General features: G+C 48.4%; 1 protein-coding gene across 1 annotated transcript in view; it reads left to right on the top strand.

Annotated features, from left to right (window-relative positions):
* The first annotated feature begins 2,526 nt into the window (after window positions 1–2,526).
* The window catches only part of OTOF (otoferlin), a 101,190-nt gene continuing 85,775 nt past the window's right edge, over window positions 2,527–17,941 (top strand). Inside the window, exon 1 of the mRNA XM_021924676.2 lies at window positions 2,527–3,066. Within this exon, the coding sequence (XP_021780368.2) occupies window positions 2,988–3,066 (79 nt within the window). The 5' untranslated portion in view covers window positions 2,527–2,987. The remainder of the gene's footprint in view (window positions 3,067–17,941) is intronic.

The raw sequence follows: 17,941 nt of genomic DNA, 5'->3' as shown, positions 1-17,941 counted from the left end.
CCAGCTCCCTCTGCAGCAGTCCTGGTGTCATGAAGAAGCCTGGCAGTTCCCCCTTCATCTCCGGATCTTGCTTCTTCCCTTCAGATGCCAGATGGAGAGCAGTGCTCCCTTCACACTTCGGTTCTGTAAATGGCAGTGGATGAAGACCACAGACGCTACTGGGTTCACAGGATGCTGCCACCAGGATTCTCCAAAGACTCCCCCTGGCAAATGCCAGTGAAATGGAGGGGAGCCACATGCTTCCCAGAGGCTCAAGAAGCAGAAACACTGAGGCCTGGTGGGAAAGGGAAAGCTGTAGGCAAAGGAATGGCTGCAAACAAACTGGGTGGAAGGAAACTCCATCCATCCTTCAGAATGTAGTCATGTCTGTATTTTTCTCGATTCTCATTGGGGAACATGTTCTACAATAAGGAAAACATGAGTCAAACCCCCAGCCCTGGTGAGGTTGACCACCTACTCCCTCCCCCATTCAGGGCTGCCCAACCAGTCCTGCTGGTAAATCCACCACCCTGCCTTCCACCTGCCTGTGTTCTGGTCCGTCTGTCTCGTCTGATTGGGATCTTGTGCCATCCATATCATATTCATCCCTGAATCTCAGCACCTGGCTCTGGAAAGAATTCAGTAAACGTTCATTACATAAATTATATACTCAGTTACCAAAATGGGTAACAGAAGAATAGACACTAAAAAGTGGGATCTGGTCGGGCACGGTGAATCACATCCATAATCCCAGCACTTTGGAAGGCCAAGGCAGGTCAGCAGTTCGAGACCAGCCTGGCCCACATGGTGAAACCCCGTCTCTACTAAAAATACAAACATTAGCTGGGTGTGGTAGCATACGCCTGTAGTCTCACCTATTCGGGAGGCTGAGACAGAAGAATTGCTTGAACCTGGGAGGCAGAGGTTGCAGTGAGCCTAGATCACTCCACTGCACTCCAGCCTGGGTGACAGAGTGAGACTCTGTCTCAAAAAAAAAAAAAAAAAGTGGGATCTGTCTTAGGTTTCAGAAGGGTCAGCTGACTCCACTGAGAGCTGCTGAGTGAAATTGCCACCATTTTATGGATGTGGAAAGTGAGATTCAGCAGCAATCAATGCCTTGGCTAGGGCAGGTTCATGGGCTTTTACTTAAAGATGCACAGGGTCTGTAAGAGGCCTCATGAATTTCACTCCCTTCAGGGCAGGACCTCCAGAGAACCAAGGAAGGAGATATTTTCTGTTGTTGTTGTTGTTTTACCTTGTAGCCACCAAGCCTTAAAAACACAGATCACCTGATGACCTCATGGATGGAAAATGCTAGTGAATTTAGGTGGTTTTTTTTAAAGATATTAAACTTATCCAGGTTTTGAAAATTTAGCATTCACTTGTATTCAATAAACATAATACTCTAAGACATTTTAAAATTCAATATGATTAGATACATGTGAGAAAGGTAAGCAAGAATTGGTTAGGAAAAAGGGCAAAGGAAAAAAAACATAAGTAGAAAAAGAAAAATAGGGCACAGTAGCAAGGAAATATCTAGGAGGAAAGGAGGCTCTTGGGACATACTGTAGGTTATTTGGAATGTAGAATTCAAAGGAAGTAACCTCTTGTTACCATGCTGTGAAAAATTAGTATTTCTCTTTTAAACCTTTAGACTCTGTTTCAGGTAGATCCCTGAGCTTACTCTTTTCTCCTTTCAACAGTTATTGGGCAGTCTATGGTGCACAGGATACCATGTGGGGCTCTGGGGTAGAGGGATGCTGTGCTCCAGGGTCCTCCTGAGGTCAGTAGGGGAAGAGGCAAGGGAAGCAGCCCCAGGACTCAGTAAGATGAGAGGAGGAAGGAGCAGCACAGAGGAGCACCTCAACCCAGCCGGGGTGCAGGTGCAGAGGCACCTCCAGGAGGAGGCGCTCGAACTGAGTCCAGGATGGGGTGGGGGGCATTCCACCAAGAATGAATGGCAAGAGCAAGGGTGCAGATGACCCAGCACAGCCTCCAGCATCAGGGATTCTGGCCCCCAGGGTCCCTTTCCTTGGTGCATGCTGCTGGAAGACAGGAGGGGGCAGTTCTCCTTTGGTCCTTAGAAATTTCACTGTAGACATCCCTTCTCCTGCCCCTAGCAGCTTATAAGAGCAGAAGGCCATTCAATTCTGCTCCTCTGGCTGGAAAGCAAACATCAGCCTGGCTTACCTTCACTAGCCTGCCTGACCCCCAGCCTTGGGGTGGGGCTAGGTTAGTGCCCTGGATCCTTAAACATGGCCCCTCGTAGCACATAAGCCTCTGCTGTCTCCACAACTACGCATCTCCATCATGCGTGGCCTGGTCCTGAGCTTCCCCTCAGGCAGCGGCCCCAGCCTCTCTGCTTCCTGAGATTCAGAAACAGTGATCCCAGGGCAGGGCTCAGGGCCCAGCCTCTTGGGGGCACAGTCTCCAGCAGGGAAGAGGCGGGCATAGGTGGACAAACACATTTCCTTCTTCTTGTAGTGTGCTCCTGTGGGTGGGAGTGCCCCCTGCCCCACACCCACCCCACCCATGCGCACGCCCATTCCTCTGTGCCCACTGCTGGTGGCAGGGCTTGCTTAGTAGGGAAGCAGCAGAGCCCTGCGGAGGGGTGGGCAGAGCCTCCCTTCCAGGAGCTGGGAGAAGACACCTGAGGCTGGACAGAGCTTTATCTGGGAGCTGGCGGCTGCTGAATAATGAATTCCAACTCTGCCGCACTCCCAGGCTGCACACTGGGTGCACACACACACACACACACGCACACACACACTGATACACACACGCTGGGCTGACAACTTGGAGGGGCGGGGGCTGGGAGGCTCTGTGAGTCGCTGCAGGAGCAGCTTAGCTCGGCTTGGTTGCCTTGGTCTCTGTGGGCAGCATCGGAGGGGGGTCGGGAGGAGGAGGAGGAGGCAGCGGCAGAGAAGAGAGAGGCGTGTGAGCCGCACTCCACCAGCTAGCTCCTTCCTGCTGCTCCTGCCTGGCAGTGCCAGGCAGCTCACACCAGCATGGCCCTGCTCATCCACCTCAAGACAGTGTCGGAGCTGCGAGGCAGGGGAGACCGGATCGCCAAAGTGACTTTCCGAGGTAGGGAAGCCCCTGTCTTAGAGGGACGCCAGCTCTGAGAGTTGGCCCGGCGCATGCTCTGGAGGTGGCCGGGGATGGGACAGGGCTGGGAGGATGAGTGGGAAAAGTTCTAGCAGGGCCTGGGACAATGAGCCTTTTCACAGGTAGTTATCTGCCTGGGACTGACTGGCCATTGTGATTTCTGGAAAATCTGAGTTCCCTGTGCTTCCATGCCTGTGTCTCCTTGCGCTTGCCAACATGCCAGTGCCCAGGCAGGGTGCAGAGCCCTCTGTCTGGGAAGGCAGAAGTGAGAACAACATCCCTGAGCTCAGGGAGACCCAGGACCCCCTCTTCCTCTCTCTCCCTCTCCTGCAGGTTGATTTCCTTGAGCACAGGGTAGGGGCCAGGTCTGGAGCCTGGGACACCCAGGGTGGCCGGGAGAAACCAGGCAGCCAGTAGCTCCCTGGGCCCCAGAGTGATGGGGGACACTGTTGGCTTCTCTTACATCTATTCGTGGGTGGGGACCCTAGGAAACCCTCACCGCTCTTCTGTCTGGTCTTTTCTCATCCTTTTCACTCGTGTTTTCAGTGACCATTTATCATGATCTACTGTGTCCCAAGGATAGGGGTAGAAACACAGAGCTGAACCCAACCCAGCCCCAGCCCCAAGGAGCCTGCATCTGTTGAGCAGGCGTGGGACAAGCAGCACAGGCATGTGAGACAGAGGGTGGGGGTGAGTGCAGCATGCATGCTACAGAAGCAGCACCCTCACCCAGGCTGGTGACTGGTGGTCAGGGAAGGCTTCCCGGAGGAACCAACACTCAGTTGATACCCGAGGGACCAGCAGGAGGGAGCTAGGAGAGGAGGTGAGGACTGAGTAGACAGGGGAAACGGTGTGCCCAGAGCTGAGAGGAGCTGAAACTCTGGAACCGAAAGAGGTTCCATGTGTCTACAGCCCAGAGAGTATACAGGAGCGGAGGCCAGAGAGTCAGGCAGGGCAAGGATGCGAGGCGGGACCTGACCCCGTGGACAGCGGAGCCCCTGAGCATTTTAACTGGGGTAAGGCAGGGCCAGGCTGACTGTGTCCTTCACCACCCACCTCTGCCTCTTCATGTGGTTGCTCCCCAGCCCTGGGGGTTGGGGGTACTTCTCACTAGACACGGCCCCTTCTCCCAAGAGAGGGGTCTGAGAGTGGTGAAGAGGGGGCAGAGAGGACCCCACCATACTGAAGAGCGAAGTGAACCTTGGGGCCCAAGCTGGACACATGTCTGCACCTCTGCTGGAAGGGACTGGAGAGGCCATTGGCAGAACATTCCAGCAAGAGCCCTGGAGCACCCACATCACCTGCTCAGAGGCCCTGGGATGCCCACACTGCAGCTTGTGTTCATAGGGACAGGCAGGGGTGGAGGTGATGGCAGTGGCCCTGCCAGCAGGAGGAGGTCAGGCAGGAGGGAGAGGGAGGTGTGGGCTGGGCTGCCTTTTGCCTCCCACCCCAACCCACTGACTGCTTTCTCTGCAGCACCCTGGACCTCTCTCTGTGTGCCACCTGCTGGCTCATGCTGGCTTTAGAAAAAGCAAATGTGTCCTTTCATATGTGAAATGTGGCCCTGAGCTCCACGGGCAGCATAGCGTGGGGTAGTTAAGCTACAGGTTGCCATCCTGCTGCAGCTGTGCTGAGACAGTCCAGTCTGCACTGGACAGGCCCATTTGCAGGCAGAGAAACCAAGACTCAGGGGTAGAACACTGTGCGTGGCATTCACAGAGGGGCTGAGGCACGGTGGTCCCAGCTCTCAGGATCCCATCCTGAGTACTCAATCCTGCAAGCTCTTTATCTCCTCCTGGGCCACCTGGGAGGCAGCACCTTGTCTATCTGACACCCATCTTCTCCTTGGAGCAGCAAAGGGCTGGGCCCTTAGCCTCACTGACCAAACAGGAATTAGTCTATTTGCAACCCTTGCTCTCTGGACTGAGTAGAGAAATTGCTTCCAAGCTCCACATCGGCAGGAGGTGGCCATGAGCAGAGCTCCCGGGGAAGGGGGCTGGGCAGCAGGAATAGGCAGATGACAAGCAGTTTCCAGAAAGTTCCTTTATTACAACCAGAGATGCCTCAGCCGCTCACCTGCAGCGTCCAGCAGTTGACAGCTGTAGGCATCCCAAAAGACCAACACCGACCACAATTCAGAGGGAATGGACCCACTCTACGACGTTCTGCAGCATCTCCCGGCACATGCAACCACTGGGGGCTGAGCAGGTCCTCTGCAGGGGGAAACAAGAAACTGGTAAACATGCAGAGGCAGACACTGGCCCCAGGCTCCCCAAGGCTTTTGAGTGAAGCTAAATGCTGGGGTGGGTAAGGGAGCCCTTGGTGAGTTGTGCCCATTGGCAGAGGCCCCAGGTAGGCCAGAGCAGCGGGTTGAAATATGGTTTGACCTTCTGTGCTGTGCCATCCAGGACACTAAGGAAAGAGCCCTGCTGGGCTATCGTGGAAAAAGTTCTGGATGTGGAGTCAGAAGCTCTAGATTCTACCTGGGTTCTGCCACTTACTTCACCCCTCTGACCCTCAGTTTCCTTATCTGTAAAATGGGCATGATAATAACGCGCACCTCACTAGACTGCTTCAGGGAAACCATAGGTATGGAAGAGTTTGAGAGAAGAGTATTCAAACAGCCAATGTGTGTGTGAGGCAGCCATTCCCGTTCTCCTTGGGAGCAGCTGTTGGCCCCTGAGTATCTTCTCTCCAGTCCAGCCTTCTCCCCCTGTCGGCCAGGAGTGAGCAGAGGGCCCCACGTGAGATATAAAGGGAAGAGAAGAACACATCTGATGGGTTCCAGCCTGTGCCAGGAGCAGGCAGATTGGGCCTGGCCTCAGCTCTGTAGGAGCCTCTGCTGAGATGTTGTGCAGGAACCCAGGCAGGCAGACCCCCGAGACTCCTGTTCTCATCTGGCTGGGCGTGCACCAGCTTTGCCTGTGGCCACCTCTTTTCCCACTGCCCTCAGGTCAGTCGGCCCCACGCTCAGGTTCCTCAGTGCTCCCAGCCAGTTCTATATCTAGCTCTTAGCTCTTACTGCCCCTGGCTGCTCCTAAGCTGGTCCTGCCCTGTTAGTGCATTTCCTGAACATGCTGATATTTGTGCACAGGCCTGGGACCCTGAGGTGAAGGGGCCAGGCTGGCCTTCCAGGAGTTACAATCCCATTGGGTCAGACAGGAGATAGGGAGTCCTGAGTGAATCTCCATTGTGCCTGCAGGCCACAGGGTTCAGCTGGGTTTCCCATTAACAAAATGGAGACAGTGATCCTCATTTAGCTCAGAGGCCTACAGTTCCCAGCAGTAATCAGGAGTGGGCTGTGTGAGAAGGAGCCATCTTGACCACAGGTTGCTACTCAAAGAGAGGAAGTATTAGCTTCAGGTATTTCCTTTATCAACACCTGAGATGGTTCCCTACGTCAATGACAGAGCCACAGAACGCAGGGTGTGAGGGGTCCTGAAGTTCTTCTAGCCCAACCTTCTGTCCAGTGCTGAGCCCCAAGGCTGAGGGACCTGGACTGTCAGGGAACCAAGTGACAGACTGTCCAGGGCCAGCCCTGATGTCTCCCTTCTCTTTCCATCCCCTGAGCCTTCTCGCCAAGACATGAGGTTTGGGGATTTTCTGTGTGAGACAAGAACGTCTGAAGGCTGGACCTGGCTTCCACATAATCCCCCGTGGCTAGGAATTGGCACGAAGGTTTGCAGGGCATCCACCTCCACCTTTTCATTCCTACTTCTCTTCCCACCCTACCCCTGATTCCCACCCTGCTATGTTCCCACTACATTCAACTTCCAGCCATTCCCAAAAGATACCACACCCTTTTACACCTCCAAGCCTTGAGACATGGATCATGTTTCTTCTGCCTGGAATGACCACCCTCCACCTTGAGAAAGCCCATTAATTCTGCTCATCCTTCAAGGCCCAGCTCACATGCCACCTCCTCCATGAAGCCTTCTGCTCCTCTAGCAGTACTCTGCACACATTCTTCCTACTGCTCTGCCACGGTACATTGCATTTCAGAAACTGGCCACACCTCTGCATGCTGCCCTAACTTTTGAGCATCTTCAAGACAGACATCAGACACGGTTTCTGTCTTTGCGGAATTCACTGTGTCATGGGTTTGAGTTCTTCTGCTGTGGCACTGCCACTCTTTGGCTCCATTTCCCCAACTATGAGCTCCCACCCCAGAACTTTCTATCCAAGGAGGATCAAGGGACTGGAAGAGGCCTCAAGGCCCAAGAACCAAGAACCCTGGCTCTTACTCCTTCTATCAACTTCCCTAGCCCAGAAAATCTTCCAGGGCTCCAAAGGGGCCTAACAAATTTTTTTTTTTTTAGACGGAGTCTCGCTCTGTCACCAGGCTGGAGTGCAGTGATGCGATCTTGGCTCACTGCAACCTCCGCCTCCTGGGTTCAAGCGATTCTTCTGCCTCAGCCTCTGGAGTAGCTGGGACTACAGGTGCCCGCCACCACGCCCAACTAATTTTTGTATTTTTAGTAGAGGCAGTGTTTCACCATATTTCCCAGCCTGGTCTGTAACTCCTGACCTCATGATCCACCCGCCTTGGCCTCCCAAAGTGCTGGGATTACAGGCGTGAGCCACTGCGCCTGGTCAGGCCTCACAAATATTAGCAAGCTCACCTCCAGCCCATAGGTGGGAAGCGAGAGGGATTGCATGTGTAAGCCAGAGTGAGTTAGGGGAAGACGGAGGAAGGAGAAAAGGCAGATGGGAAGGGAGGTGGGAGCAGACTCTGAGTTGGCCCCTGGAGCCCAGAAGGGAGGCAGGAGTTTTTATTGAGCAGGAGAAATGGGCAGTATTTAAGAAGCCACTGAAGGATGGTAGCTCATTGGCAGGATCAAAGGCCGTGAAAGGGCCAGGCATGGTGGCTCAGGCCTCTTTCCGAACCTTACTGTGACCACACCTGGGGCAGGATCTCACCGTCTGACAGAGGAGAAGAAACACACACAGAGATGAAATGAGTGCAGCATACAGGAGGGCCAGGGGTGGGGGTAAATCACAATAATGTTTAGAGGATGACAGCTTACTTAGAGCTACAGAGACCAGGGAATAGGAGCAGGAAGAGGAGCAGGAGGAAGTGCCTAAGCTGGGTCTTGAAAAACCGCCCCTATTTGCCCCCATGGAGATGCAGGAAGTGAGGAATTGGTGATGGAGGAAGGTGAAGTCATTCTGGGTGAGGGACTGACCAGACCAGAGGCTAGAGGAGGAGAATTGCAGCCAAGTTCTATGTCGGGGATATCACACCATGTAGCTAGAGCAGAGGCTATAGGAAGTGGTAGAGGGAGACCAGCTAGGAAAGGAGCAGTGGGCCTGCTGAGTGATTGTACAGGGAAGGGTTGCAGCTGAGGCACTGGGGACAAGATTTCCCCCTACTGTTGGCTGCAGGTGCCACCCCCGACTCCACGTCAGATTTATTTTCCCCAGTAAAATGAGGGAGCGCTCCCTCTTGATGAAAAATACAGCTACTATTTGGAAACTTATCTGCCGCCCCTGATGAAGGAGGCAGAATACCCAGTGCACCCACCCCTGAGATGCTCCTGCAATGCCTAGGCCTGTCTGTGGGCTGTAGTCCAGCCTAGCACCCCCTCTCTTGGAGAATGTGGGGTAGGCATTGTCCCTGCTGAAGGCAGCAATAGAGGGGACCCTTACAACGATCTTGGCAGCCTGTGGCTGGCTGTGGACATAGCCCTGCGCTTTTGCTCTAGTCCCAACCAATATGCCCCCTGCATCCTCCATTCTTCACAGCACACTCGGACCCCCTCACCACACCTGGGGGAAATCTTCTCTGCCTAATGCCCCAGGTAGTGAATGTTCGCCCCTCCTCCCTCCCCCAGAGCAAGCCATTGCACACCAGCGAACAGCAGACAGAGCACACAGAAAATTCCCCAGGCTTCTCCTGCTTTGATAGGAAGAGTGTGCATTCATGTAATGAAAATGATTGTAAAACTGTCTTCTGCTGCAAAAGCCCTCAGGAAAATGCTGCTGGGAATGTGCTGAGAACAGACTTGCAAATCATTTCTCTGAATTGGGAAGTCTTGGTTATCTTCGCCACCTTTACCGACCATGTGAAAGCCCCATCTCTCCCACCCACTCCCATCCCTGGGTCTCATTTTATTTTATTTTTTTTTCTGTCGCCCAGGCTGGACTGCAGTGACACAATCATGGTTCACTGTAACCTCAACCTCCTGGGTTCAGGCGATGCTCCCACCTCAACCTCCTGAGTAGCTGGGACTACAGGCACACACCACCATGCTCAGCTAATTTTTGTATTTTTAGTAGGAATGGGGTTTCACCATGTTGCCCAGGCTGGTCTTGAACTCCTGCTCAAGTGATCTGCCTGCCTCAGCCCTCCCGAAGTGCTGGGATTATAGGTGTAAGTCACTGCACCCGGCCTTATCGTCTTCTTCTTTTTTTTTTTTTTTTTTAACTTTTATATATATGTTAAAAAAAAAAAAAAAAAACCTCAAATACATACAAGAGTGGGGAGAACAGTATCATGGCCCTATGTTGTCCCATCCAATTTCAGCTACCATCAATTCACGGCCAATCTTGCTTTATTTGCATCCCATGATCCTACCTCCCCACCCCAAATTGTTTTGAAGAAAATCCCAATCCCCATACCATTCCATCTGTAAATATTCAGTACATAGCTATAAAAGATAAGAACTCAAATAAATATCACATATTTTGTCGTTTTAAAGAAATTAATAACAATTCCTTAGTACTATCAACTAATCAGGCAGTGATCAAATTCCTAATTGTCTCATCAATGTCATAATTTTTTTCCAATTTATTAAAATCTTCATTTTAATATGTTTTGTAAATCAGGTATTTAATCATTTATTCACTCATTCTGTTGAAGGGCAGCCATGTGCCAGGCACTGGGGGACAGTGGGGAATGAGACAGACGTGGCTCCTGTCCTCAAAGGGGGAAGATGACCGCTGCACCCATCATGAGGAGCATTATGGGAAGGGAGGCACAGGTGCCCAGGCAGTTCGTGGCAAGGAAATCCACTTAGCCCAGGAAGCCAGGAAGCCACCCCAGTGGGTGAGCCAGAGTCAGTTAGGGGAAGACCGAGGAAGGAGGAAGGGCAGATGGGAAGGGAAATAGGAGCAGGCTCCCAGGTGGCCCCTAATGCCCAGAAGTGAGTCAGGAGTTTTTACTGAACAGTGGGAATGGGCAGTATTTAAGAAGCCCTTGAAGGATCGCAGCTCTCTGGCAGGAACAAAGGCCATGAAAGGGCTGGATGCGGTGGCCCACGCCTGTAATCCTAGCCCTTTGGGAGGCCAAGGCTAGGGGATCACTTGAGGACAGGAGTTCGAGATCAGCCTGGCCAACATGGTGAAACCCCATCTCTACTAAAAATACAAAAGTTATCGGAGCATGGTGGGTGCACGCCTGTAATCCCAGCTACTCAGGAGGCTGAGGCAGGAAAATTGGTTGAACCCAGGAGGCGGGGGTTGCAGTGAGCCGAGATCACGCCACTGCACTCCAGCCTGGGCGACAGAGCAAGACTCCGTCTCAAAAGAAAAAAAGCCATGAAAGGCTCCATCCCAGGCAGAGGGGCTAACTCTAGTTAACACTAGTGCAGACTTGGTGGTGTGGAGATGCATCAGGGGAGTGTGGAGAGGAGGCTGGAAGGCAGGTCGTGGGGGACTCAGCCAAACATGGAGGGTCTTTGGTGTCACACTAGAGACACTCTTAGCAGGAGAATGGGATGCTAAGATATTGTTTTGGAGAGAATACTCTAGATGTGAGGACTCTGGGCAAGGATGCTTGGGAGGAATCCCAGGGCAGGCAGAGGGCAGAGAGCCTCAGCAGGTGGGCATGAGAGAGGAAGGAGCAGCGCTGGGATCAGGGGAGTCAGTGAGAGGGCAGGACAAGGGTACCTCAGGACAGGAGTAAATTGTGGCCCTGGGGACCACCGTGGACCCAGGGATTCGGGGTACAGGGCCTTAGTTGATTCTCCTCTAGACTCCTGCCAGTTGCTGACACTCTGAGTTCTGGCAAACATGGAGACATCAGAGTGAAAACACCTGGAGCCATTGCCATCCAGGTGGGCGCCTCGAGGGCAGGCCCCTTGGCTGCTTTCCCAGAGGCAGCATGGGCCCTGGCACAGAACAGACCTGACATAGAAGTGGGAGCAAGGAGCACCGCCTATGGGTGCACGAGCAGTGATCAGTTAGCAACAGGGGCCCCCATGCCGCCTGCCATCCAGGCAGCGCCAGGCAGTGATCCATTTCTCTTGGTGACAGCCCTAGAAAAGGCTCCTGAGACATGGATCATCACGTGATCATTTTTACCCTAGACCACTTGACCGCTTTCTGTCTGAACTCATCCACCTGCTAGATGCTGCCTCAACAGTCCTCGTTTCTATTTTATTTTCTTTTATTTCATAGCAGAAGGGCTAATCTGCTGAGGTGGAGATCAGTTTTCACCCACTGGCTTTTTTTTTTTTTTTTTTTTTTTCAGCCAAAGTTTAAGAAAAAGTCAGGAAGGACTGCAGTTTCAACAATATTTTTACCCTATCGGAGTAAAAGAGTCACCCTCCCATTATAACTCATTGTATTCCCAGTGCCTGACGCAGAAAGGGTACTCTACACACTTGTGGATCACTGGGACCACAAGCTCCTCTGTCACAGTAACAGGGGAATCTCGGACTCAGCAGTTGCTGACTGTGTGGGTGGCACTGTCCAAGGCTCAAACACAAATACCACAGGCCCTTCCTGCCTCAGTGCCAGGGTCTGAAAAATGGGAACCAGTGCTCTCTGTCAGTTGCAGGGCAAAGTCAGAATCTGAGTGAGGACCTGGAAGAAGGGTTTGAGCTGAGCCAGAGAGATGGGATTTATCATCCCTGCTCACCCCCTGCCTCTCAGATGAATCCCTGACCCAAGCCTAAGTTTCCATAGTGTAAACCTGGATGCTAGCAGGGTGGGTCAAGGGGAAATACATGAGTGGAGGTAGAAATGATATTTGAGTATAATTGTGTAAAATAAAAGGTTAGAGTTCCATGGGGCCTCCATTTAGCAGGGAAATGGGGAAAATGGAAGGGGTAACCTCCAGTGTGAGGCCCAGGGACTCTGCAGTACCCAAGTCTGGCTCTGTGAGTCACTGGTGATTTTCAGAGAGTACACTATGTAAGAAATGTGAGGAATAGCTGCTTTCTTGGACAACTCTTTGAATTGAATTTCTTTCTGTTACCCTGCCATCAACTGTCATTATAAAATTGAAGATGTGTTTCTCATGGGGAAAAAAAGTGTTATTACAAGAGATAATCACAAACAACTAGACAGAAAAATCACACCACCGTCAACCACCTTGATGTAACTGGCATTTCTAGAACATTACACACCCAAAACTGAAAAATATACATTCTTCTTAAATGCACCTAGAACACTCACCAAGTCAGACCATATGCTGGGCAATTAGACAAGTCTCAATACATTTCAAAAGACTGAAATCTTACAGAGTGTGTTCTCTGACCATAGTGAAATTCAACTAAAAATCAATAATAAGAAGATATCTTTGAAAGTTCCAAATATTTGGAAATTAATACCCTTCTTAACCTATGGTCAAAGAAGGAAAGAAAAGAGAAATTATCAAACATTTTAAACTGAATTATAATGAAAATACAACATATTAGCATTTATCATTTTAAGTACTTCTAGCAGAAAAGAAGAAAAGTGTGAAATTGTAATCTAGGTTTCTGCTTTAAAAAGGTACCAAAAGAAAAGCAAATTAAACCCAAACCTTGAAAACATTATGTTAAATGAAAAAAGACAGACACAAAAGATCACATTGTATAATCTCATTTACAGTCAGGCATCGCTTAATGATAAGAGTATGTTCTGCGAAATGCATCGTTAAGTGATTCTGTCATTGTGTGAACATCATAGAGTGTACTTACACAAACCTAGATGGTCTAGCCAACTACACACCTAGGCTATATGGTATGACCTACTGCTCCCAGGCCACAAATGTGTACAGAATGTAACTGTATTCAATGCTGTAGGCAATTATAGTACAATGGTAAGTATTTGTGTATCTAACTAAACATAGAAAAGGTACAGTAAATACAATATTATAATCTTATGGGACCACTGTTGTATATGCAAGTGGTCATTTGACTGAAACAGTGTTATGTGATGCAAGAATGTATATGAAATGCTCAGAACAGACAAATCCATACAGACAGAGGAGATTCGTGGTTGTCAAGGGCTGCGGGGAGGGAGAATGGGGAGTGACTGCTCACAGATGTGGAGTCTCCTTCCAGGGTGATGAAAATATTCTGGAATTAGGTAGTGGGAATGGGTGCATAACCTTGGGAATATACTAAAAACTACTGAACTGTACGCTTTAGAAGGATGACTGTTATGGAATGTGATTATATTTCAATAAATAAAAATCAAACATCCCCCGCCAAATTAAACTCAAGGGGAGTATAAAAGGAAGGAAATAGAAAATAGACAACAGGGAAATTTAACAAAGCCAAAAGTTGGTTCTTTGAAAAAAATTAACAAAATAGATAAACCCTAGGAAGGCTTATCCAAAGTAAAAAAGCAAGAAAACACAAAGTTCCAATTTCAGGAATAAAAGAGGGAATATCATCACATTAAAAGAAAAATAAGGGAATATTACAAATAACTTATCTCCATAAATTCTACAACTCAGATGAAATGAATAAATCCTTTGAAAAACAACTTACCAAAACTGACATAAAAAGAAATGGAAAATCTGAAGAGCCTCCATACCTATTAAAGAAATTGAATTTCTAATAACAATGATGATGATGACAATAACCTTCCTGCCACAAAGAAAACTTCAGATCTAGATTATTTCACTGCCGTATTGTAGAAAACATTTTTTTTTCTTTTTTTAAGACTGAGTCTCACACTGTCGCCCAGGCTGGAGCGCAGTGGTGCAACCTCAGCTCACTGCAACCTCTGTCTTCCCAGTTCAAGCGATTCTCCTGCCTCAGCCTCCCGAGTAGAGTAGCTGGAACTACAGGCACGTGCCACCATGTCCGGCTAATTTTTGTATTTTTAGTAAAGGCAGAGTTTCACCATGTTGGCCAGGCTAATCTCGAACTCCTGACCTCAAGTGATCTGCCCACGTTGGTCTCCCAAAGTGCTGGGATTACAGGCATGAGCCACCACACCTGACCTGTAGAAAATATTTAAGGGGAAATGTAATAACAATCTTACACAAACTCTTTCAGAAAATAGAGAAGGAAGAGCACATCTCAATTCATTTTATATTATCAACACCTGACAAAGACCTTACACAATAAGAAAATTACAGCCCAATATCTCTCATGAATACAGATGTAAAAATCCTTAACAAAATATTAGCCAACTGAATAGCAATATATGAAAAGGATAACACATCATGACAAGTGAGTATTATCCCAGGAATGCAAGGTTCATTTAAAATTAGAAAATCAAAATATTTTACCATATTAACACAGTAAAGGAAAAAATTCATGATTATATCAATAGATGCAGAAAATGCATTTGACAAAATTAAACACCCATTCATGATAATAACTATCAGCAAACTACCAATAAAAAGAGCTTCCTCAATCTGATAAAAAACATCCAGCTAACATTATACTTAATTCAGAAATATTGAACATTAAGATCATGAGTCAGGCAAAGTTTTCTACTCTCACCACTTCTATTCAACACTGTACTAGAATTCTAGCCAGCACAAGGCGGCAAGGAAAAAAACAACTCCTATTGGTTTTTTTTGGAAAGGAAGAAGTAAAACTTTCTTTATTCACAGAAAACCTAATTGGTTATGTAGAAAATCCTAAGGAATCTATTAAAAAGCTACTATAATTAATGAGTGAATTTAGCAAGTTTTTAGGATATATGATTAATACACAAGAAAATAAATTTTACCAAAGACGGGAAAGACTTCCACCCTAAAAACAAAACAGAACAAAATGCTGAGAGAAATTTAAAAAAAAAAAAAAAGTGTAGAAAATAGATTATGTTTATGGACTGAAGATTCAGAATTGTTAAGACGACAATTCTCCACAAAATGACCTATAAGCTGAACACAATCCTGATACAAATCACAACAGACTATTTTGTAGAAATTGAAAACATTTTAAAATTTATATGGACATACAAATGATACAGAATAGCTAAAGCAACCTTGAAAATGGAGAAGAGCGTTGCAGTGTTCACACCACAGCTGACCCCTGAACAACATGGATTTGAACTGCGAGGGTCCACTTATATGTGGATTTTCTTCTTGCCTCCACCACCCCTGAGACAGCAAGACCAACCCCTCCTCTTCCTCAGCCTACACAACACGAAGATTATGAGGATGAAGACCTTTATGATGATCCATTTCCACCTAAAGAATAGTAAATATATTTTCTCTCTCTCTCTTTTTTTTTTTTTTTTTTTTTTTTTTTTTGAGACAGGGTTTTACTCTGGTTGCCCAGGCTGGAGTACAATGGCGTGATCTTAGCTCACTGCAACCTCTGCCTCCTGTGTTCAAGCAATTCTCCTTCCTCAGCCTCCCAAGTAGCTGGGATTACAAGCAAGCACTACCTCACCCAGCTAATTTTTGTACTCTTAGTAGAGACAAGGTTTCACCGTGTTGGTCAGGCTGGTCTCGAACTCCTGACTTCAAGTGATCCACCCGCCTCGGCCTCCTAAAGTGCTGGGATTACAGGCATGAGCCACTGCGCCCAGCCATATTTTCTCTTCCTTATCTTTTTTATAACATTTTATTTTCTCTATCTTACTTTATTGTAAAAATCCAGTACATAATACACATAAAAAATACGTGTTAATTGGCTGTTTATGTTATCATTAAGGCTTCTGGTTAACAGTAGGCTGTTAATAGCTAAGTTTGGGGGAGTCAAAAGTTATACACAGCTTTTCAACTATATGAGGGGCTGGTACCTCTAATCCCTATGTTGTTCAAGGGTCAACTATATTTAATTATAAGTCTAACTATAAAGTTACAGGAATCAAGAAAGTGTGACATTGGTCTAAGAATAGACGTATAGACCAATGGAGCAGAACACAGTGTCCAGAAATAGACCCTATACATATAAAATCAATTGATTTTCAATCAAAGTGTTGGATATCTAGAACTAGATATCTATATGGATAGATATTAAAAATAAGCTACAAATGTGATTCATAATAGAAGTCATTTTTATATTTAGCACATAACTTAAAGGTCTAAAGGAGAAGCGAGCTGGGCATAGAGGCTCACGCCTATAATCCCAGCACTTTGGGAGGCCAAGGAGGGAGGATCACTTAAAGTCAGGAATTCGAGACCCACGTGGCCACAGGGTGAAACCCTGTCTCTACTAAAAATACAAAAAAAGTTAGCCAGGGGTAGTGGCACATGCCTGTAATTCCAGCTACTTGGGAGGCTGAGGCAGGAGAATGGCTTGAACCGAGGAGGTAGAGGTTGCAGTGAGCGGAGATCACGACATTGCACTCCAGCCTGGGTGACGGAGCAAGTCTCCGTCTCAAAAATAAATAAATAAATAAATAAATAAATAAATAAATAGAAGGAGAAACCAGACTATTTAGTAGACTGAGAATAGCTATTTCTTATTGAGGGACAAACTTCACCAGATGCTATTGTAAGCATTATTATTTCCTTCATTTTAGGGGTGAGGAAACCAGGGCAAAGAGAAGTTAATTAGCTTCATCCAGGGTATGCTAACTAGGAAGAGGTAGCTGGGATTTGAACTCAGGGACTCTGGTCCAAGAGCCTTAACCTCTATCCTATGCTCCCTCATGCTTGTAAGGGACTTGATGCTTTACTTAGACTTTCCCACAACAGTTTCTTGTCATCCTCGCGATGGTCCCAAGACATAGGCTGGTCCGGGATAATGACCCCCAGCTTACAACTGATGACTCTGAGACCCCAAGGGGTTGGAAGGCCAGCTCCCAGGCCCCCAGCCCATGGGCCGTTGTGCCAGGCTGCACACCTGAGTGGGCTTGGCTCTTTTTCCTGCACACAGGGGTGCGTGGGCCCTGCTTCCTGGTGCTCCATGGGAGTATCTGGCCTTCAAAAGGAACAGATTGATCTGAAGTGGGGAGAGAAAAAATACAGCAGGATCACCACTCAGAGAGCCGCTGTAGAGGAAGAGCAGGAGAAGAGACGCCAGGACATGGGAGCGTCACGAGAGGGAATGGGACTGTTTGCTGAGCTCTGTACAGCCCAGCCCAGGCAGCACATACAACAAGGCTTTGATGATTTTAAATAACGCGAGGAAATAGCAGCGCCAGGTTTGAGTCACCAGCAGAGTTTTACTGTGTTTCTCAGTTCACACAGGGACAACAGCGATGGCAGGCACTGCTGGGAGACAGGCCAGTGGGCTGGGCCCTGGCAAAATCATGATGTTGTTGAAAACAGTCTCAGGACCTTCTCCTTCCCCTTCAGATGGCCCACCACCTCACCCTCTGCCCTTTTGGGACCGCAGCCCCTCTCCAGTCTTGCTTCCACAGGCTGCTCCCTGAGGGCAGACCAGTTTTGCTTTTCCCTTCGCCATCAGGACTCCCCGTCCTGTGTCCAGCTCCTTGGGGACTCCATTCTCTGCTCCATGCTTTCAAACATTTCCTTACACTGTTCTCTGTGCCTGGATTTCCCGCCTTCTCCTTGCTCCCCAGTCTGTCTGAATATCCAGATTTCTTCTCGTCTTCCAGTGTCAATGCCTGTGCCTCTACAATGCCTCCTTAATCCGTTATGTTGAGAGTCATTGCTCCTTTTTCTGGGTTTTCACTTTATTTACACTTTTTGCATGCCAATGACAAAATTCTGCCTTATATCATCAGCAGAATTTTCCATGTCTGACATATCTCCCTCTGG

The sequence above is a fragment of the Papio anubis genome, chromosome 14 (genome assembly GCF_008728515.1).
Source record: "Papio anubis isolate 15944 chromosome 14, Panubis1.0, whole genome shotgun sequence".
Lineage (NCBI taxonomy): Eukaryota > Metazoa > Chordata > Mammalia > Primates > Cercopithecidae > Papio > Papio anubis.
Note: the sequence above shows the minus strand (reverse complement) of the source record. Positions and strands in the feature narration are given on the sequence as shown.